General features: G+C 53.3%; 1 protein-coding gene across 1 annotated transcript; it reads left to right on the top strand.

Moving 5' to 3' along the window:
- The first annotated feature begins 1,937 nt into the window (after positions 1-1,937).
- Positions 1,938-22,261, top strand: PADI6 (peptidyl arginine deiminase 6). The gene is made up of 16 exons (XM_006196702.3): positions 1,938-2,047; positions 2,824-3,007; positions 4,727-4,799; positions 6,056-6,123; positions 6,635-6,749; positions 7,563-7,688; positions 12,106-12,284; positions 12,506-12,609; positions 15,211-15,322; positions 16,855-16,962; positions 17,174-17,328; positions 17,854-18,010; positions 18,115-18,238; positions 19,272-19,342; positions 20,723-20,884; positions 22,028-22,261. The coding sequence occupies exons 1-16, from the start codon at positions 1,956-1,958 to the stop codon at positions 22,259-22,261; spliced, it is 2,064 nt and encodes a 687-aa protein (XP_006196764.2). The 5' UTR covers positions 1,938-1,955.
- Positions 22,262-23,010: the final 749 nt, after the last annotated feature.

Here is a 23,010-nt window from a genome sequence, read left to right as displayed (position 1 = left end):
TGGGCTAGCTTTTTTGGGGGGTGGGGGTCATTTATTCATTTGGGCCACCAGAATTTATTGAGTACCTACTGTGTCCAGGACCCCTGTGTGGACACTGGGGATTCAGTGATGAACAGGAAGCCCCCGGGAGGGGAGCAATACCGACTCTAGATCCCTGCAGGTCCATCTCGTGCCCTGAGAGCTCTCCATGCACCAGGCTGAGAGTACCCCGCCCCACTATACTCAGAGCCCTGCTCAAGGCAGGGCTGCCGGAGAGTGGGAGGGACTGAGCTCCCAAACTGTTCTGCTGCAGAATCCTGAGCCCAGCCCTTGCGAGCTCTCCCCCGTCAGACCATCCCCTCCCTCCAGCCCGCCTCTGGTCGTGTTGTGTGTAGGTAGATGGGCAGATGGGTGTGGCTGAACCATTTGAGGTGAGACCATACACATGCTGAGCTCCTCCTGCCAGAGGGGCTTTTAGGGTCCTCCTGGCCACCCTCTGCCTCCAAGAGCCCCCCAAATAAGCTACTCCTGACAGTTATGCTGCATACTTAAAACTTCCAAAAAAGGGTGTTTTTATTTTTAATACCGAATTGAACAAGCCTGGCTCCCCAAGCAGTCTTTGCTCAGTACCCAGCTGTGTCCCCCAGGTTGTCACACACAAGTTACTCATCACAGCATCGTGTGTCAGGGCAACAGACTGAAATGAAAACAAACGCTTATATGTGATGGGGCAGCCCTCCTTGGAATACTCTACAGCCATGAAAAATGACCAGGATGCTTTTTTTTACAATAGGAAAGGAAGAACTTCTCTCTGATTTGTAGTACAAAGTGAACACGGTGAGGTGTGGAATACTATGTCACATAGACTCCTATTTATGTAAAAGTAAGAAGAATGAGGGGAGGATATATGTTTGTGTTTGCTTGATCACGTGTAACATTTGCGTGAAGAGACAGAAGAACCTGATGCCCCTGGCTGGCTCCATGTAAGGGAACTGAGTGGGTGAGAGACAGAGGGAAGGAGATTGTGTTGCAAACCCCTTTTGAACTTGGACCCGTGTGAATGTGATACCTATTTGAAAATAACCATGACTCACACTTAAAACATAAAATGAACAGTTTTCAGGTGAGCTGGTAAGGCCCTTGGGCTGGAGCAGATGTTCTGATTTCTTCACTCAGTGGGCTTGGCAGAGATGGGGAGCAAGCAGCTGGTGACCTCAGCTCATTCCATTCATTCATTCCACCAATACCTGCCAGACCCCTGCTGGAAGCTGGTGACACAGCTGTGGACAAGGATCCCTTAATCACATGGAAGAGGGGATGCAGGCTCCTGGACCACATCCCAGACCAATCAGGATCGGGAATTTGCAACTTTTAACAAGACCCCCACCTTGGATCATATTTGCAACCACCAGAGCACTGAGAACCACTAGTCCAGCACTTTGTATCTTACCTTGTCAATTTCCAAGAAACATACACCTTAGAATTGAGGTCCCAGAGCTAGAGATGTCGCCACGTGCCCCTATCCTGACCACGGCCCCATGTACCCCCTGCAGATAATTGCTTCTGACAACTTCCAGCTGAGTCAGTCCTCCAGGGCCGGGTTGACCAGTCCCAATCACCAGCTTCCCAGATCCCCTGTCTGCTCCCAGCTGGAGACCAGAGACCCAGGCAGCCAGCCTCAGCCTCCTCAGGTCTGCAGGCACCAGCTCTTTAATAATAGGGATGCACGGACTCTAACCCCAGCTGCTTCTCCCCAGCATCCTCCTCTGCATCTCTGCTCCTCCCAGCAAGCCTCCTGGAGAAAATCAGTTACATTTGGGCAGCTACTCAAGCCTCCTTAACAAGGGGGCGGGCTGGAGATGCCCTGAGCCCATAAGAGGGGAGGGAGATGGGGCGTCCCAGGATCACCTGAGGCCGCTGTGTTGACTGAGGGCTGCTGTGCGGGTCTGGGGGTGGTCAGCTTGGAAGGCTGTGCCATGTCCTTCCGGAGCCTCGTCCATCTCTCCCTGGACAGTCCTGCTCATGCCATTTGTGTGGTGGGCATGGAGATCTGCTTAGATCTCAGTGGGTGAGGAGCTGGGGGCTCTGCCAGGCTGGCTGGGGGCAGGTCTGGGCAGGAAGGCTGGTGCCTGGCTCCCTTCCTAGGGCTGCCCCTGGACTATGTGCAGGTCGGGGGTTACCTCCATCTTCTGCATCTTCCTCCACCGTCCTGCCTCATCTCAGAGAGCCTAGTTTGGGTCTTTAAGGGCTTCCTAGTCCTGATGCTGTGGGATTTGGACCTAAATTTGGCTTCTGCCTCTCATGGGCCATGGGGACTTAGAAGCAAGTGCCTTGCCCTCTCTCGGTCCCCTTACCTGTGAAATGGGGGTGAGATTTGCTCTCAAGGCAGACATGAGGATTAAGTGAAGGAGGCCCCTGTAGATTGAACCATCAGTGGGGAGGTGAGGACTTGCTCACAAGGAGCCACGTCTTCCCCCCACGTCACAGCTCAGATGTTCCAAGTCCCAGGCCATGTTTTTCACCTATGGGGATCCCTTGTGGTTCAGACAAATGGTTTCCCCTTCTTGGGATTTGGGAGCTTATAAATAAGATGTAACTTGGTAACTTCTAGAGCATCGGTGGGAGAGTGCAGTCTGGGCTGGAGCTTGGAGGGAGGACACGGGGGTCCTTGGAGCAGGGCATGTAAGAGTAAGGCTGAAGTTGCAAGGACCCCCAAAACTGCCCTGCTTCAGCACCTGAGAGGAGAGATGATGGGGGGCAGTCCCCTATCATGCCAACTGCACTCAAGGCTGAGAAGGTAATGTTCTCATGCCCTAAATTCTATCTCCTTGTCGGGCAAACCAGGTGTGCCCCTCCCAACTGTGAGTCCTTCACCGTCAGTGGCTCTCTGGGCGTTCTGGTCGACATCCACAATACAGTCCCAGGAAAGGCCAGGGAGGAGGCTGCCATGGCCCGGTGGCCCCTGTTGCATCCCATGGACGTGCTGGTGAAGATGACATCCCCCAGCTCTGCCATCAACGAGGAAAAGGTAGGTCTTGGGGGAAGGTGAGGGGGACTCTCCCAGGGAAGGAGCTGACACCCTGGGGGCCTCCCTCCTGACCACTGGCGTTTCCCAAGCCCTGAGTCTGTGAGAAATCCAGTGCCAAATGTTTCGCATGTCTGTTCTTATTCAGTGCTTGCAACAAACCTGTGATGGGGACACACCGTGACCCCATATTACAGGCAAAGAAACGGGGTTCTGAGTCAGGGAAGGGCTCTGACCAAGCCAGTAATTGGCAGAACAGGGATTCGAGCTCAGGTATGTGTGTCTCTGAATGTGCTTCGACCACGACACTAGCTTCCAGATTTGCTGCTTTTGAAGTCTGGTTTGAAAGGTTTCGGCAACAGAACTCAAATGGGCCTTTTGGCTAAGGCTGGTCTTCCGACGAGGAGGTCTTAATAAAACTGAAGAGCTACCATGTGTTAAATGCTGAGGACTAGGTATCTTGAGTCACATCTCTGGAGGCTGGCTTTACCTCCTTTTACATACGAGGAAATAGAGGCACAGAGACCTGTCTGAACCTAAACAGCGTAACAAGTGTGGGACAGATCCAGCATCTGAGCCCAAGTCCGGGCCCTTCCTCCTGGGCAAGCTGTCTCCCTAACAGGGCACTGGGGTCGAGGGAGGTAGATACCCACCTGGTAGAAAAGGCTCTTCAGGTCAGGCGCTGGTGATTAGAACCACTCAGTACCCAGGCCACACCCCCTGCCAATCCAATCAACCTCCTGGGGTGGGACCCGGGCTTCTGGAGTTCACAGCTCCCCAGGTGACTCCAATGTGAAGCTGAGGGTGAGAACAGCTGAGGAAGCCCATTCAGGACCAAGGGGCTTGTGTCAGCAGAACCTGCTGGTAGTTAGAGGGTTAAGCTCGGATGACGGGGCGGTGGCAGGTGAGGACACATCCCATTCGACAGTCTGTGCCAAGGGCAGGCAATTTCCTAAGAGGCAGGAAGTCTACTTAGATAAGACTGAGCATCTCACAGATAAAGATAAAGGCTGTGATGGGTCCCAGCTGAGCCCAGAGGACCTGAGGCGCATTCTGTGCCCAGGGCTCAGCCTCCAGCACCATCGAGAGTGAGATGCTTATTCCTGGCTGCAGCTAGTTCCCTGGTTTACGATGAAGGCCTGTGGTCAAGGCCAGTGGCTGAAGGGCAGGTCTTTGCCTAAAGCATAAAGGGTCCTTGGAAGCAGAGGTTGGTGTGGGACGCAGAAAAGACTGAGTTCCCATTCCAGTCCCCACCCAGGTGTCCCACTTTCTTTTGAACAGCTTAACCCATTGGAGGCTCCACATCTCACAGCCCATGTCAGGGGGACAACAGGTGGGATCCTCGGAGGGCAGGTGTAGTGGGAAAGACGTGTAGCAGAACTTAAGTCTTGACCTCTAGATCTGGACAGCCTGGATCATAAATCCTATGCTGTGCTTTTTTCTGGCTGAATGATTTAGTCCCTCGATCTCTCTGCCCTTGGGAGTACAGCCCACCTGGGTCGGGGGTTGTGGAGCCTCAGTGTGGAAATGCTTGGAGGGTCACAGCAGGCTGTACACAAGGGTTATTACAGTCCGTGGCCCTGTACTGGCTCGCAGCGAGATGCTGGATGCTCAAAAGCTGAAATGTGAGACCAAGGTCAAATGGCCAGACTTGGGGACATGTCCTGGGGCCCTGCTCCTACCCTCCAGTGCTCCCATGGGTTCTGGGTGCTGTCTCTGCAGATTTTGGTCTCCTACTACCAGTGCAATGAGAAAGTGCCCGTGGCCACGGCTCTGCTCTACCTGACTGGCATTGGTGAGTGCAGCTCCCATCCCTGGAGGTGGGGAGTGGGCTTTGCCAAAGCAAGAGGAGCTGAAGGGGGCTCTACCTGGACCAAGATGCCTCTGGTGAATCCCGTGGATTCACTCAGTACCCACTCCCACGGTCCTGCAAAGCTCGGTCACCTCTCTGCCATGCTTGCCGCTGACCTCATTCCGAGAGGCAATCAGAACGACCGCGTGTTCACATCACCCACCTACCCATGTCCGGGTCCTACGTTCTGCTTCCTCTGTTACAATGGATGACGCATCTGATCCCAAGTTAATCTTATGACACCAGACTCTTGTCCCTCTCACTTGTTCAAGAACAGTCCTTCAGCAATTCTTACTGATGTAGGAAGCCACTACCCCTCCCTCTCCTCTTTTAGATTGTTCCAGAACAAACTATAACGTCTATTCCCTTAATAGGAACAAGCTGTAATGTCTATTCTCTTAAGGGACAAGATAGAATATCATTTTTAAAACTATATATATTCTTTCTCAGATTCTTTTCCATTATAGGTTATTACAGGATTCTGAATATAGTTCTCTGTGCTCTACAGTAGGTCCTTGTTTGTTTTAAATATAGTAGCATATCTGTTAATATCAAACTCCTGATTTATCCCTCGCCACCCCGTCCCCTTTGGGAACTATAAATTTGTTTTCTATGTTTGTGAGTCTGTTTGTTTTGTAAGTTCATTTGTATCAGTTTTTTTAGATTCCATATAAGTGTATCATATGATATTTGTCTTTCTCTGACTTTATTTAATATGAATTTCTAGGTCCACTCATGTTGCTGCAAATGGCATTATTTCATTCTTTTTAATGACTAATATTCCATTATGTATAATATACCACAACTTCTTTATCCAGTCACCTGTTGATGGACATTTAGGCTGTTTCCCTGTCTTGGCTATTGTAAATAGTGCTGCTATGAACATTGGGGTGCATGTATGTTACAATGTCTATTCATAGACCTACTCCTATATTGTCTTCAAACTCCACTCCCCACCCTCTTTTTTAAAAAATTTTTGGGGGAGTAATTAGGTTTTTATTTATTTATGAATACCTGGGCCTCCCCAGGCTGGCTCACAAGAAGCCCTCTGCCTCTGATGCACATTTTTCTGCTGAGCCAGCAGCATGCCCCAAAGGCTGGAGGGCCCTGATGCCAGCCTTGGGCAGCAGCCCTGGGGCCGTACCTCCAAGGCTGCATCCGCAGGTCTAGGTGGCCGAGACCGTCCCCTCCTGTTGCAGAGATCTCCCTGGACGTGGATATCTACCGCAGCGGGCACGTCGAGATGGCAAGTGACAAACAGGCCAAGGTGAGGCTGCCAGGGGCAGGGAGCAGAGAGGGCCAGGGTCCCAGGAGCCAGATCTGGCCCACAGACTCCACTTGGCCTTCATAGTGTCTCTTAAGTCAAACTGCTGCAATACAGATCAGAACAAATAATGTCCATTTCTAGCTTTAAAAAAAAAAAAAACTAGAATGTCTGGTGGTACCCAGCTCGCATCCTAGCTTGGTGGTGTAGCCAACTAGACCAGAGGGTCAGTTGCCCCCATTCTGATGGGGATATGTCTCCTCCGGTTTGCCGCAGATCCTGCCCACCCCAGCACTGAGACAAGATAGGAAACTGTAACCCACATCTAGAGATCCCCTTCCTCTTGGCCCGCTTACCTGATGGTACTGTCCTGTTCCTATAGGCACTTGAGTTGGTGAGCTCTGACCTAGAGGTCCCTGTCGGTCTGGAGAAAGGCTTGACTCTGCCCCTGACGAGGGGAAGCAGAGGACCTACCTGGCTTCCGGCTGAACCAACACTCCTGTCTTCTTTACAGAAAAACTGGGTCTGGGGCCCCAGTGGCTGGGGCGCCATCCTGCTTGTGAACTGTAGCCCTGCCGACATGGGCCAGCTTGTGGACAAGAAGAGTGGGAACTTGCTCTTTATGGAGGGTGAGAACAGGCCGCCAACCAGGGAGCATCACCCCCTTTCCTCCCTGGGCTCCGCCTCCCCTGGGGCTTCACGGCCCCACCCCTCAGCAAACCCTGATTCCAGGCTGATGTCCCTGCCCTGGGCCCATCCAGTCTCTGGTCAATGGCTTGAGGGCTTGAAGCTTGCAACTGGAAAGAAAGGGGGCCACTTGGCCCCATGGCAAGAGCACCGGCTCTGACATCAGATAACAAACTTACTTCCTGGCCATGCACTTGAGTGTCTTAACTTCCCTGGTCTTGTTTTTTCATCTGTAAAATGGGGATGATACAGTCGGCCTTGTAGGTGGTTGAAGATAAAATGAAGACACGAGAGGCGTAGGCAAGACCCTTCCTAAAAACTGTCTCATAGCCTGAAGGCGAGGACCCTGACTGTCCTACCAAAAGCCCTCTGAGATCTGGTCCTGACTTGTGGTTGGGACCTAGGTTCCAGGTCTCAGCAGTAGAACAGGATGTCCTGGCTCACACCAAAGCTGGAGGGGAACCCTCACTGAACTGACCATGCCAGGCCCTGTTCTAGGTGTTGGTGAGGGGACCATCTACTCCTTACAACCGATGGGGTGAATGCCAACCTCACTCAAAGTGGGGCCCCGGGGGTGGCAAGTTGCCTGTGGCCAGGTGGGGAGCAAGTAACAGACGTGATGCAGGCCTGGACCAGAGTGGGAGGCAGAGGGTCCTCGGTGCTCCAGTATACAAGCCCCCAGCCCAGCTGCTCCCTCCATCCATGGAGCACTGGCTTCCAGAAGGCCCTGAACTTTATCCTTGTCTTTTGCTCAGAAATAAAGGGTCTGTCCCAGATGACACTGAAAGTTGAGGGGCCCAGCTGCGTATTAAAGAAATACCGGCTGGTTCTCCACACCTCCAAGGAAGAGTCGGAGAAGGCGAGAGTCTACCGGCCAAAAAGTGAGTGCTTTTCAGCGGGCCAGGGCGAGTTGTGGCCACATCTACTCCGGGCAGGGTCTCTGTCAGAAGCCTGCTGGGGACCCAGAGCTGCAGGGCAGGGTCTGTTATAGCCGGACTTGTGTCCCTGGGATTCTCTGGCTGCTCCTTCACCATAGGCTAAGTCTGTACATATGGGTGAGTCACTGTGCCTCCAAAGCACTTTCCCCAGTGGGGGCCAGGATAGGTCCCGCCTGCAGGATTTTCATAGCTGGAAGAGGAGCGATGGGTGTTAGCTGAAACGGTAGCTGTCGCCCCATAGAGATTAGAGACTGTCTTCTCCCCAGTCTTCCTGCCGTGCAAATCCATGCTTTTTCTTTTCAACTGAAACATGGTTGATTTACAACGTTGTTAGTTTCTGGTGTACAGCAAAGTGATTCAGTTACACTTTCTTTCATTATAGGTTATTCTGAGATATTGAATATAGTTCCCTGTGCTCTATAGTAGGACCTAGTTGATTATTTTGTATACAATAGTTTGTATCAGCTAATCCCAGACTCCTAATTTATCCCTCTCTCCCTTTGCTCGTTGGCAACCACAGTTTTTCTATGTCTGAGTCTGTTTGTTTTGTAAATAAGTTCATTTATGTCATTTAAGATTTCAAGTATCCTATGCTATCAATTATTTTTGTCTTTCTCGGTCTGACTTCCCTTAGTATGATGATCTCTAGGTCCATCCCTGTTGCTGCAAATGGCACTATTTCATTCTTTTTTATGGCTGAGTAATATTCCATTGTATATATGTACCGCATCTTCTTTATCCAGTCATCTGTTGATGGACGTTTAGGTTGCTTCCACGTCTTGGCTGTTGTAAATAATGCTGCTGTGAACATTGGGGCACATTTATCTTTTCGAATTAGTTTTCCCCAGATATGTGCCCAGGAGTGGGATTGCTGGATCGTATGGAAACCCTATTTTTAGTTTTTTAAGGAACCTCTATACTGTTCTCCACAGTGGCTGCACCAAACTACATTCCCACCAGCAGTGTAGGAGTGTTCTCTCTTCTCTCCAGCATTTTTCGTTTGTGGACCTTTTAATCATAGCCATTCTGACCAGTGTGAGGTGATACCTCATTGTAGTTTTGATTTGCATTTCTCTGATAATTAGTGATACTGAGCATCTTTTCATGTGCCTATTGGCCTTTGTACAAATCCATCTATTCCTTAGCCAGGACTCCACTACGTTAGGTTTCTAGAATTTAGGGTCCAGGAAGCCAGAGCCACAGCTATGCCAGCCTGTCCATCCAGGCACCACACCACAGCCCTTTACCTGGCAGGCAGGCGGCTTGTCTCTGTTCTACAGATGAAGGCACAGAGGGCTGCTTGTTTAGAAAGGGAACATGTCTGATGCCAGCAAAATGCCCTTGAACAAACCTAAGCAGATTTGGTATTCAGTGCTTCAGAGTTGAGATTTAACCCTTTACTATTTCCCTTTTTTTTAAAACTACTTTTTGAGGGAGGGTAATTAGGTTTATTTTATTTTTGGAGGAGGTACTGGGGACTGAACCCAGGACCTCGTGCATGCTAAGCATGAGCTCTACCATCACCCCCTCGCCCCACTACCTCCTTTTCAAAAGCCAGCTGCTTCAGCTGGGCAGCTGGGGAGCCCTGTGATTTATAATGGACCTTCTCTGTCTCCAGGATGGGAGGGCACATCTCAGCTACTTTTCATCCACACTCAGAGGCCTTGGCTCCAAGTCTTCGCTCCGTCTCTTCCACAGACCATAGGTCACAGCTGGACTTGGAAGTGACCTGGGTCTAGCAGAAAAGGCAGCCCAGGCTGTATGTGGTCCTTCTACAGGCGGGCTAGAAGTGAGCCTTAGAAACCACAGGCCTAGGCCCGGTTCAGGCCATGAGGATGGCTCTGGCCCCACGAAGCCCACCACGTCTAGGCAGTTCTGAGGTGGGCTGGGCTGGGCTGGGAGGTCCTTAGAGCATGTTCAAGAGGCCAGCGATCTGTGTACCTGCTCAGGATTCTGTACTTTGAGCTACCTACCTGCCTTTAACTTAGAGTATTCAAAAACCTAGGGCAGGGAAACAGCACACTGCGTTAACACGTCTTCCAGGTCATTCTGAAGTGACCTGAAGTTTGAGAGCCTCTAGTCTAAAAAGATATAGCATAGGAGTTTGAGAAGTTTCAGAGAAATTGAAAGAGCCTAAGGTTCTAGAAACAAAAGGAACATAGTGATGAACTGTGGCCAGTGCTATTAAGAGACTAAGATACTGCATCGATGGGAAAGTCTCAGTTTTCAAAGCCAATCATTAGCGACCTTGATGAGAACAGTGGGGATTTAAAAGAAAAAAAAAAAAACCTAGAGTGAAATGGGCAGCAGGCACAGTGAATATAGACCAGGGAAGGAACCTACCATAAAGGGAACCACTGGAGGCAATGACTGGGTGGGGGCTGGCGTTGGGGAGGCAGTATCTGAAGATTCTGGAACACAGCACATCTGTGTGCAGACAGGACTGATCCCACGGAGGTGGGGAGACTTAGGGAAATTGTCGAAACAAGTACATCAGGCTGAGAAGGGAACACGAGCAGTGTTCATGGACACAAAATGGTGCTTCTGTGTAGCGTTGAGGCCCCTCTCTGAGGCTGGATCGTATCCTGAAAGGTCTTTCAGTGTGGTGGCTTCTCGATGCCAGAGTTGAGGTCTTGGTGTGGAAGCTGACCGTGTGTGCAGGGAGGGGTTGAGTGATGGATCTTGGAAGGTGAGGAGGGTGGAAAGGAGTGAGGGTGAAGGGTGGGAACTGGCAGTAAAGAAAGTTTGGGGCGGAGAGCTCAGATGAGCTGAAAAGGCTGGGAGAAGATGTCAGATCTGTTTGGAGGTGGTGTCAGGGCCATGAGCCTTGACTTTGGTGTCTGAGATGGTGCAGAACTCGAGTTCACTGAAGTCAGGTCGAAGAAGAGACTGGATGGTCTGGTCTGTGGTGTCAGTGGTAACGACCACACTAGTGGTGGAGACAAGCCAGTGCTAGAACAATCCACGGAGGATGGCGGGGGTGGCAGGCAGGGACAGCAGGGAAGGGGTCAGGTGGCAGCATTTTCAGGTATTATTACCTGAGAGCACATCCTTCCAAGGGATTCGGATTCTTGAGGAAGAAATGGTCTAGAAGTGCCAGCAAAGATCAGAAGGCACCTGCCACACCTCCAGGCGCAGTGGTACCTGGAAGGCAAGAAGAAGGAACATAGTTCAAAGAAGTGTTGGCTCTGGGCCCTGGGGCTCCAGCTCTGGAAGAAGAGGCGTGTTACCTGCTCCCACAGCCTAGAGCAGGTGGACAGATGGCCGAGGACCAAGCAGGGGCTCAGGGAGTGGAGGCGGGGAGAGTTCAGAGAGGCCCAGCTGAGCAGTGAGTGGGAGCAGGGCCAGCCTGTGAGGCTGACGGCAGGAAGGGCCTTCTAAAGGACACCGTGTTCTGGCCGGGTCCTAAGGCTTCAGGCCACCTTTTCCATATAACGGCGGATGATCATTCCAGCACCTTCCCTAAAGGGTGGTGAGGATTCAAATGAATCTGTTGCCACAGTTGCTGGCTTGTAAAAAATCCACAAGGAACCTTTAGCTGTGCTTGAGAACAAGCAAGCAGAGATCTGAGAAGGCCCCCAGCAGCTGGAGAGAGACCAGGTGGTGGCCAACCATGACCCAGTGCATGTGGTTGGGAACCTCGCAGCCCACCTGCTGAGAGCCCTGGGCTGGGGGCCTATGGAGATGCGGGTGGAGTTGTCAGGTCTCGCCCCCCTCGAGGCCTGGCTCAGGCCAGCAAGGAAGCCTCCAGGCAGACTAGCAGCAGGGTGCCACATGGGTGCTCCCCCAGCTCTGGGGCTGTCCAGCCGGCCCAGCCAGACCAAGGGCAAGCCTGCGGCCAGCGCTTGTGAGGAGGGTCTTCGGCAGAACTGCCTGTCACTCAAGGCTGCCTGAGGAGGGGCAGCCCCACTCAGGTGGTTACTGTGTTACAGTCCAGAGCAAGAGGCCAGTGAACCAGGCCAGGGCCCAGGCTTGTATCAGACTTTTCCGACGAGGCTGCCAAGCCCACCTTTGGACAATTACACCTTTAAGATTCAGGACATTCTCCCCAAAACTGGTCAAAGCCCAGAACCCCCCACTGATTCATCACCCCTTGAAGGCTGGCGTTTTACCTGCGTCACAGCTCCTGACACAGAATAGGTTTTTGAAGCATGTTGGTGAGTAACTGGCCCTGGTTTGTGAACAAAGACCTGTTGTCCACTAAGCCTGAAACACCAGAGACCCAGGGACCAGGAAGGCAGCTTGGCCCCCACTCTCCTGGGGCTCCGGGCCTGGCTTCCGACCTGAGGAACGTGCCATCGGATGTGGTGACAGGCACTGGGCTCCTTCAGCAGCCGGTCTGTCCTTCTCTCTCTCCTAGAAGACAGCTCCAGCTCCTTCGAGCTGGTGCTGGGGCCTGACTGGCACACCTATACGTTTGCCCCCCTCGAAAAGAACTTGATGGAAACTTTCTACGTTGAAGCTGTGGAGTTCCCGTCCGCCAGCTTCTCAGGCTTGATTTCCTACTCGGTCTCCCTGGTGGAAGAGTCTCAAGACCTGGTACGTCCCCGGGGGGGCACAGGGCCCTCGGAGGAGGCAGGAAATTGGGGCTGCGTGAGTGGAGCTAGGGTGTCAGGCCACCTTCGGGAGAGAGCGCTGCAGAGGATGGGGAGGGCCTGGGGTGTGCTGGGCTGAGCAGCTGCAGGCCCTGGGGTGGGGGGTGGGGTAGGGAGGGGAGACGTGGAACCAGGTCACCAGCAGGACCCCATCTTGTATCGCAGTTAATTCCAGAGACCCTGCTGTACAAAGACACGGTGGTGTTCCGGGTAGCTCCTTGCATTTTCATTCCCACCACTCAGATGCCACTAGAGGTTTACCTGTGCAGGTAAGAAACCCTCCAGCTGCCCGTGCGGGTCACTTCCATAACCGCTGCGCCATCCTGTCGGTCGGTGGGGCCAGGTGGGTAGAGATGACTAGACTTCTCACCAGGAAGGTGACGTCCTTCCACCCGAGCCGCCTGGTCCCACCCCCAAGACAGTCATCATGATGCTCGTCTGAATACTTAACACTTCCAGGGCTAGGGCTGGAGCAGTGGACAGACAGTCCCCCTCTGTTCTTACGGGGAGACGCACACAGCATGGTTTCAGGGAGAATCAAGCGCTAGAAAGCTGGGTAAAAGGATGGAGTGGTAAGGGTGAGACTTTTCCAGGGACAGCAAGGAGGCCTGCCAACCAGGAGGGGCGGGGCAGAGGGAGGGACGACAGGGCCCCGGTAGGCAGGGCCTCGTGGGCTCGGTATGTTTGGGCACAGCCTCTGGGGCTGTAACAGACCCCTAAACCCTGTGGTTTAAAGTTAACCTTCTCCCACCCGGATGCCTACAGTGGCAATCAGGGGCCCTGGTTCCTTCAATCTGGGGATAACGCTTTCCCCTGCGGCCACAGCTTCATGTTGACAATGGAGGCTGAGGTCGGGGAGTCCCAAGGCTCGGCCCCACCCCCAGGAAAGGGGAGGAGCCAAAGTCTGGGCAAAGCTGCCCATTTGTTGTGGGTGGGGTCTGGGGTCTGTTAGTCTCCTGAATGGCTGAGGGCCTGAAGAGGTAAGGGCCACAGCAACAGCAGGGAAGCCAGGACGGGTCTCTGACTCTGTGGCTGGAGAAGGGGAGAAAAGACCCTGGCAGGTAAAACCCATCGGAAACCACCAAGGGTTCTGTCTGTGCAAGCACTCTGGCCTTGCGGAAAACCAGGGGTACACATAAAGGCAGAAAGCAGTTCAGCTCTTATAATAGTGTGGGCCAGATGCAGCAGCGTCTCAGGCTGGGGTGGCAGGAGCACAGTGGTGAGATTCAGGATTGCTTGGAAGGTAGAGGGCCGGACCCCCCAACCCCGCCTCACCTGCAAGGTTAGCTGATGCATGAGGTGCAAAAACCAAGTGTGTCCCCTGGGTTTGGGGTCTGTAACAAGATGAATGGTGGTGCCTGGGGTCAGGGAAATCAGTGCTTTGGTTCTGGTGACTTAAAGTTGAAGACATCCAGGAACTTTCTAAGTATCTGGAGTCCAAGGGAAAGTCTGGCAGCTGGCGATGAGTTGGGTACCCCTGGCATGTGGAGAGGGTTCAGAGGCACAGGCCTGGCTGAGTTCATGGCAGGAGGGAGTGTATTCTGGGAAGATGCTTGAGAAGTGAGCTCTGAAGAAATCCAACTTGTCTCCAGACAAGACCCTAGCAAAGAAGCCTGAGAAGGAAGAGGGAGTTCAGATCAAAACCAGGAGAGCAGAGACCTAGAGGTTAAGAGTAGGTGATACCAGGTAAGGGGCCAACCATGTGAAACTCCGAGAGGAAACAAGTAAGATACCCATTGGATTTCCCAAGATGGAGGTCGCCATGCAGAAAGTGATCCCAAGGGGTGGGTTTGAAAGTTTGACCTGGCTGCACTGAGGGAAGAAAAATGGCTCTTCCATGAGAGGGCTGCTAGGGAAGTAGGGTCCACGGAGGGACACCAGATTTCAGAATGAGATGGTAAAAGGGAAGAGCTTGAGGGATTTTGCTGATAATAGATATCCAGATAACATATTTTATTTTTGTATCTGAAGACAGAAGTTCATTCACAGGAGTCATCTGCTAAAACTGACTTTTCTAAGACTCTCCCACAGGGGTGGCATTCAGGCATGGCTTGATCCAGCTTAGCCACAGATGGCCCATAAGACTGGGGCTACATTCCTTCCCCCCAACACATGTCAGACTGTTCCAGACCTCGTCAGGCTGGTCAGTTTCCTGTAGTCTTGTCTGTGTAGACTCAAGAAATAGGTTCTTTGGAAGAATAGCATAGAATAGCAGTTCAAGTTCTTTTGGACCTAGAACTAGACAAGAACCTGAATTTTGACACTCCCAGTGGTGACATTGCTGGCATTCAACTCATGAGGACTGTTTATAAAATGGGAGATCTTAACGTCAGCCTCAGACATCACTGTTCATCTCCAACAAGAAATGAAAGGCCACTGTGGACCGTAAGCCCGGTGCTGTGCATGATGGCACTAAGACCTCGGGGTTCAAGACCCACCTCCTGCCACCTATATGAATAGGACAACCTCGTTGACCATCTCAAGGGGGCACTCAGCTTCTTGGGGAGAAAAATACAGCCCTTTCAGGGAGAGAAAAGCCCTCTGGGTAGACTGAGGCAGGAGAGCCTGGGGTGGTTCCTAGGCTGCCTGGGCAGGGGTAGAATGTCACTGCAGAGGAGGCTACGAGCAGGGTCCTAGGCCACCAGAGCAGAGATGGACATTAGCTATTCTTGACCTGACTCTGCCGTGAGCTAAATCGAGTCATACTGGGCAAGACACACCCGGAGCTACAAGCTGGTGCTCCGTGAGGTGGGGGGGCAGCAGCTCTGCTGACCTCACAGGTGGGGGCCCCCTTCCCCTGGGACAGCGAGGCCACCACCAGTGGGGGAGCCTCGAAAGTCTTCCCAGAGCCGGCTTCTCTCCCGTGGCAGGGAGCTGCAGGTCCAGGGGTTTGTGAACACGGTGATGTTGCTGAGTGAGAGGAGTAACAGCCAGGTGGCATCCGTCTACGAGGACCCCAACCGCCTGGGCAGGTGGCTCCAGGTAACGGGGTGGGGGGGGAGACAGCACGGGCGGCGCATACAGACTTCACCAGCTTACGTTTAACCTTCCGGTGAAGCTGAGAATGACCAGAGGCATCTTTGTTCTTAGGATCTCAGTGGGGGCTGAGATGAAATGACCTTCTAAGTCACAGCTACTAAGGGGTAAAGCTTAGAGTCCAACTTCCTCCCGTTCCGGAATGTGCATGTTCAAGAGGACAGAATACCTAACCCTGAGCCCCAGACATGTGAGGGTCTGATGCCGACAGCTCCAGGCTGACAGAGCCGGGGCACTGCCCCAGGGTCCAGCCCAACTGTGGCAGAGCAGGAATTCTTGAGCCCAATCTTTTGAGGTCTGGCGCTCTATTCTCTGCAAATAATGAGCACCCGTCTAAGTCCTAGAGATGAAAGAGACTGGGACAGATACTGCTCCTGCTCCTACAGTGATAGAACGCTAAGTGCTGTGAAAGCAAGAAAGTGAGATGACTAGTGAGTTACTAGAGCAAACTCTAGGTGACTGGGGTAGTCAGGGAAGTCGTCCAACTCAGGAAACAAGGAGCTGGCCGTGCAAAGGTGGCGGCTGTGGGGTGGCATGGAAGTAGGAACCCTTCGGGCACAGGACCAGCGGACTGAAGATCGTCATGTGGGGGTGGGCTTGGAGGATGTGAGGAACAGGAGGGCTCGTGTGGCCAGATCAGAGTGAACAAACATCAAAGGTAAGAGCTAAATTATGTATCAGGGAACTTGTTAAGCCAAGGTAAGGAAGAGAAGGAAAAAATCCAAAGCAAGATGAGATGCCATTAAATGGTATGAATCTGGGGAGTTGAACGTTCTGACTTAAGTTTTAAAAAGACCTTCTGGGTAGGCGGAAGGAGCTTGGAATTAGCAGATACAAACTATCATATACAGAACAGATAAACAACAAGGTCCTACTGTATAGCACGGGTGACTATATTCAATAGCCTGCAATAACCTATAACGAAAAAGAATAAATGTACGTATAACTGAATCACTATGCTATGTACCAGAATGGCCATGCTATACACCAGAAACTAAAACAACATTGCAAATTAAACAAAACAAAATTGCAATTTAAAAAAAAAAACCTCTGGCTGAGAAAGAGAGCCAGCTTTAGGAATGGCGGAGAATAGAAGGGATGCCGATTGGAGGGCCATGTAGGAGCATGCGGGAGAGGTGACCTTCGCCTAGGTGGCTTCCCCTGAATGGTTCTAGAGATGTTTTGGAAATAAAGCCAACAAGGTTGGTCTCATGGATTGAGTTGCAGAAGATGAGGAAAAGAAGACTCTTCAGTGACTCATCAGGTTTTGAACCTGATGAATAGAAGGTCAGGGAATGCCCCCAAGAAGGAGGAATGACCGAGCAGGGTTTTGAGGGCTGAGCAGGAGTTGGCAGGAAGAAGGGGGCTCTCTCTGGAGGTGGTCCCTGTCCGGTGAGCACTGTGGCTGGAAAACTGGGGCAAGGAAAGTAGCTGATGGCGCGAGAGCAACTCACACCTTGTTTCTCTGTCTCCTCCAGGATGAAATGGCCTTCTGTTACACCCAGGCTCCCCACAAGACTGTTTCCCTGGTCCTCGACACCCCTCGGGCCCTCAAGCTTGAAGATTTCCCCATGAAATATTCACTGGTGAGGGGCTCAGTTTAGCTGATCTGAATTCAGTCCAACTTCTCAGGCCTGGTGCCTGCCTAGAAGTGACGGATGCTGGGGTGGGGTAGGGCCCAGGTGGCCTCGGGGGACTGGGGGTGGGGGAGTCTACCTGAGAGTCTGGACTAGGGTAAAACTGAGGCTTAAGGCCCATCCCTCCTAACACCCCTACCCCGGCTGGGTCTTCCTCCAGAGCCCGGGGATTGGCTACATAATCCAGCGCACCAAGGACCATAGGGTGGCCAGCATGGATTCCATTGGGAACCTGATGGTGTCCCCACCTGTCAAGGTCGAAGGGAAAGAGTACCCCCTAGGCAGGATCCTCATTGGCGGCAGTTTTTACCCCAGGTGAGGCAAGAGGCCAGGTGGCGGCCAAATGTCTTAAAATTGGAGGGACCCTGGTAGTTCTGCTGTGTGGACCTGATTCCCAGAGGACTCGGCAGGTCATCTGCTCTGGACCTAAACGGTCATGTCAAGACATCTGATCTGTGTCTTCCATTCACGTGGGAGACTGAGGTAGAAAAAGCTGATGAAGGACACATTCGGAGTGGTGATTTCAGGGTTTCAACTGAAACAGGAAAAATTTGGTTGACAGTTGACAGGCTGTTCCTGCCACAGGATGTGTGGCTAGATTTCTTGGTGGCCATTAATCCAAATCCAGGAAATACTTGTGTCCCGGGGTTCAGTCTTTATCTAGAACGCCTTGGCTCAGTCCTGAATTGAGCCACAGTTAGGGATTCTTAATAACCATCTATGGGCCAGTCAGTGGTTGGAGCAGCCAGTTACCTGAAGGTAGCTGGCACTCACCGAGGAGCTGGCAGCTCATCTGGGCCATGCCTGGCTTGAGAGCTGTTCTTTCCGTCTTCCCTTTAGCAAGGAGGGCCGGGACATGAGTAAGGCCCTCCGGGACTTCCTCTATGCCCAGCAAGTCCAAGCACCGGTGGAACTCTTCTCTGACTGGCTGATGGCGGGTCACATCTGTGAGTTCATGTGCTTCATCCCCGCACAGTACAAGCAGGAGGGGAGAAAGGTTTGTGTTGGGGGCTGGAGAGGATGTCTCCCGCCCTCTTCTGGAGAATCTTGGAAACTTCTGGAGGGGAAGCTAGCATCTGACTCAAGTTCCTTGTTTCCTAGGACTTCCAGTTACTCCTGGCTAGCCCCAGCTCCTGCTACAAACTGTTCAAGGAGAAACAGAAGGAGGGCTATGGAGACATGCCTCTGTTTGAAGAGGTTAGAAAAGATCAGCTCATTTCTAATGGTAAGAGGATCCTTCACAATAGAGCAGAGGCAGCCCCTTCTGACCCGGATGCCCTTTCTAGAGAGCCATTTCCACTTGGTTCCTCCTGGTAGAAGGGATCTCAGGGAAGCATGAAAGCCTCACACGTGCTGTATGACAGCATCCCTAGAAGACATGCGAAGGGGACCTTCATTAGCAAATAGACGGCTCCACGTGGTGGCAGGAGGGGGAGTAAGATACAAACCAGATGCTACCAACACTAGTGTCTGGACCTGTTCAGGGAGTGCTGGGTTCAGTACCTGGGCGTGGGGACTTCAGAATCTCCTGGTCACCCTGAAGGAAGACATAAGTGGACAAGCACACATTGTGGAGCCTGGTGCCACACCAGTTGTCCTAAATCTTTGGGGGACCTAGAAAAGGAGTGGGAGTGTCAGAGTTGTCAAGAACCTCGCTACTCCAAGTGTGGCCCGAGCACCAGCACCACCCGGGAGCTGGTTAGAAATGCAGAATTTTGGATCAACCTTTGGGATGGGGCCCAGGATCACATGGTCCAGGAGTGCTCATGGAAGGTGACATTGAGCATGAGCCGCCTGTCACACACCACATGCTGAAGACCTGGTGCTAACTCAGTTGATGAACTGGGCAACTGAGGGACGAAGTTAACCTGGTCAAGACACAGGTGGGAGGCAGCCAGGTTGTACTGGTCAGAAGACACGGAGGTGCCCAGGTGAGAGCTGAGTGGAGGCTGATGTCAACTGCTAACCTGTCCCAGGCTGTCTCTCAAAGCCCATCAGAGGCTACTCCCCTCCTACCAGGGACTGAGTGGCTGGTTGTGGCAGAAGTCCTCCCTCGGCTTCCATGGACCCCAGATGTTGGTCCTCAGATGTGACATTTGACCTAGATGGGTCCCCGGAGCTGAGCCGGGCATCTACCATAGTCACTGGTCTGAGAAGACACCGGCTGGCTGTGCCCAGGGCGGGAGTGTGCCCGGCCCTGGACAACGCTGCCCGCTCCCTGGGCTGCAGGCCTGTCCGCCCTCTCCTTCTTTCTACAGGGAGGGAGGCCAGTACCATCAACCAACTTCTGGCTGATGAAAACATGAGAAAGCAGAATGACTATGTGGAGGTACGGGCCAAGGATGTGGGGGACCTTCTCCAAAAGGCAGGGGGAGGCAATGGCAATCCCACCAGTGGGTCCCTGACTGAGCAACAGCTGGGACCCAGCATCACACGCGGTACCTTAACTCTGGTCCTCAAAGTTACCCTCAGGTAAGAGCCATCTGGTCTACGAGGAGAGGGAGGCTCAGAGGAAAACCACCAGCTTAAGCTGATGAGTTGGGGAACCAGGTCTGAACTGGAGTGTGACTCCCAAGTCATCTAGTGTGTGACCAGAAGCCAGTGCAGTAGCTCAGCATCCTCCTGGCAGAGGACCACCCCCAACCCGGCACATGCATGCGCGCGCGCGCACACACACACACCCCCAACCCGTCACACACACACACACACACACACACACACAAACCAACCCGCCCCCCACACACAAACCAACCCGCCCCCCACACACAAACCAACCCGCCACACACACAACCAACCCGCCACACACACAACCAACCCGCCACACACACAACCAACCCACCACACACACAACCAACCCACCACACACACACACACACACACACACACACACACACACACACACACACACACACACAAACACACAGCTTCTCTAGGAAGCACTGAGCACCTGAGACTTGAACACACCAGGGCCTTCTCAACGCTTCCTGGATGAAGCAGCCCTTCGTCTCAGAATCACCCAGCACCTCAGCTCTCTTTCAACATGAATCACAGGCTGAGAAGCAGTTCCCAGAAAAAATCCAACCTGTAACAGGGAAGCCAGGGCCTGAAGAAGGGCAATGACGTGCCTGAGGTCACCTGGTCAGCCCAAGACCACTCGGCCCACCGAGTCCTCATGGTTCCTGGCCAAGGCGTGCATCATGCCCTGACCTCGGCTGAAACTGGGGAGGCCCCCCGGCAGGGCAGTGCGGGCAGCGGCCAGGAGTGCAGTCAAAACAGCATGCCTGAGCCCTGGTGACACACACCCTTGGGTGTGAGGTCATGAGCCCTGTGTCAAGACCTACGAGATGGTTAGGAGTCAGGTATTAGCTGATCTGAGCAGGGAAGTGCCCAGGGGTCCATGGCTCATGTCCCTTCCTAAGGAAGGAAGCGAGTGCCTGGTCTGAGGACTTATTCTTGCCCTGGCTCCCCACTCTGACCAGAACTGAGGGCCAAGGGGCCCCAAATGACAATAGAATTGGGGCTAGTAGCTGCCTTGGGCCTGATTAGCTGAGGGATCCTGGCCTCTTGAGACCAGGCCTTTTCTCTGAGCCCCTATTTCTGTGGGCTGGCCCGCCATGCACAGCTCCTGGCCCGCAGTCAGTGAAGAGAGGATGCAGCTGTCTCGCTACCCATGAACTCACGCCCCTCCCGGCCCCTTCCTGCCCCTCAGAACTGCATTAATCTGAATCGTGACATCCTGAAAAGGGAGCTGGGCCTGGTGGAGAAGGACATCATCGACATCCCTCAGCTCTTCTGCCTGGAGCAGCTCACCAACGTCCCCTCCAGCGAGCAGACCCAGAAGCTCTTCGCCAGGCCCTACTTCCCGGACCTGGTGAGGGGGCGGGCCAGGCGTCCCCGCGGTGGGGGTGGGGGCTGTCTGGCTTTCTTGATGGACATGGTGCTAGACTACAGGGGTGGGGGGTGGGCTGAGAGGAAGTGACATGAAAGACCTCTGCCGTGTGGGAGGACCCCTCCCAGAAGCAGGTGAGCAGGGCCCAGGCTGGGTCGGACCCCGGGCTAATCCCCACACTTAGGAGGTAGACGCGAGGCGGCCCACCTCAGACGGGGCGCTGTGCTCGGAGAGCTGAGGGTGGTAAGCCATCTGCGATGAGAGCACGGGCGAACTCCCTGATGGGGTCTTCCTGTCCACTCACCTGAGCCCCATTACTCAGAACTCAGAAGTATTTAAACACCTATCTAGAGTAGGAATTGAGAATTTGGGTGTGGGTATGTAGGAGACCCTTGTTACACTAAGTCTATTCCAAACGTGGCCTACACCTGACCTTTCTCACAGCTGTGACCCATCACGTCGGCACTTGGAATGAATTGAGACGCTTGGGCTCATCCATTCCTTGAACACTTGCAGACCTGTTCTCTGAGCCGCAGGGACACAGGCCTTGCATTCAATCATCACACGTGGTTATCTTTTCATTTTGCAAGTCCAGTGAGGCCCTCTGGGCCTGAAATGGAGCTGATCAGAGACCCTGGGATGGGAGTAGCTGTGGGTAGCGGTGGGAAGAGGGAGAGGAGATGCTGGAGTTGAGATATGAAAAATGGACCAAAGTCCAATGACAGAGCTGGGGGCGGGAGCGCAGTGCAGTCAAAGTAGGCAAGATTATGGCCCAGACAAGACTAAAGGGCCAGGACAGGAGAAGGCAGCAGCAGAAGGACCAGGGGAAGCTGGAAAAGCCAAGACTTCGGCCACGAAGGAGTTTGGTTGTGTTACTGAAACACATCAGGAGCCCTTGGAGGGCTAAGAAGTGGCTTGGTGTTTGCTCCAATTGCTGAGTGCCATCTGTCCGAGCACAGGCCTGGAGCAGGGGTCCCTGGACTTGTTATTCCTGGTTCCGCCCAGCCACGCGGAGGCAGCTGTCTTCCCCTGCACTGAATCCAGTGACCTTCCTGATCTAGAAGAAGGACAGGGGCCTTTCCTTCCCAGCTCTGCCCCCTGTTCATCCTGACACCTCTCTGACAGCTGCAGATAATCGTGATGGGCACAAACCTGGGCATCCCCAAGCCTTTCGGGCCCCGGATCAATGGCACCTGCTGCCTGGAGGAAAAGGTCTGCCAGCTGCTGGAGCCCCTGGGATTCCAATGCACCTTCATCGACGATTTCGACTGCTACTTGACTGAAATTGGAGACTTCTGCTCCTGTGCCAACATCCGCCGGGTGCCTTTTGCCTTCAAATGGTGGAGGATGGTGCCCTAGACCCCAGCCCCGCCCCCAGCACGAATGGTCCACGATCACCATTTAACAGCATCCCATTCTTGCCCTGTTCGGGGGCCCCGGAGAGTCAGGGTGCTACACCCCTCCCTCATCCTGTTCACCTGTCCCTCAGTATCCACTGGGGTGGTGATGCTGCCAGCTTGACTCCCTTGGAAAAAGATGGAAAAGTCTTCAGCTGAGAGGTTGCTGAATGTCCACTAAAGCTCTAGCCCTTCTGAATGCATTTTGGCAGTGGCCTCCTTGTTTCGGGGAAGGGGGTGAGTAACAGCTAAGGTCGGAAAGCAGGGCAGCTGGGACAGCTGTGGTCAAGCTGTCTCACTTGCGGGGGTGGGGGGCTGGGCTAACGTGGGGTTGCCGTCCTTCATCTTCGTCATCTTTGCCTGTGGGAGATAGGCTCAGATCACTCAAACTCTCCAGTTTGAGCATCTGACTAGCTGATTTTAGATGCTTGAGCAGAATGGGACAGAATCCAGGCTGGGGGGAGGGGGGGGAAGGACTCCCTCTGGAGACTGCTAGGAGCTGCAGGGGGCCGGCCCCCAAGGTGGGGGGGATCCTGTGCCTTGAGGACAGCTGGCTTCAGCAGGGAGGCCCTGGGCTCCTTGGTTGGCAGGTGTAGCCTCAGACAGGAGTAGCTGGGACAGGCCTGCATAGACCCTTGTTGAGCCTGAAGTGTCCAGGCGAGAGGAACTGCCCCCTCTGGGACCCAAAGCTGCCTTTTTCCCTCTCTCTGC

The sequence above is a fragment of the Vicugna pacos genome, chromosome 13, assembly GCF_048564905.1.
Source record: "Vicugna pacos chromosome 13, VicPac4, whole genome shotgun sequence".
Classification (NCBI taxonomy): Eukaryota; Metazoa; Chordata; class Mammalia; order Artiodactyla; family Camelidae; genus Vicugna; species Vicugna pacos.
The sequence above is the reverse complement of the archived record's forward strand: the minus strand, read 5'-3'. Positions and strand labels throughout refer to the sequence as shown.

Coding starts and splice junctions, on each gene's coding strand:
- PADI6 (XM_006196702.3), top strand. CDS start 1,956: ATGTCCTTCCGGAGCCTCGTCCATCTCTCCCTGGACAGTCCTGCTCAT. Junction 18,239..19,271: donor AGATCAGCTCATTTCTAATG/GTAAGAGGATCC, acceptor TTCTTTCTACAG/GGAGGGAGGCCAGTACCATC. Junction 20,885..22,027: donor GGCCCTACTTCCCGGACCTG/GTGAGGGGGCGG, acceptor CCTCTCTGACAG/CTGCAGATAATCGTGATGGG.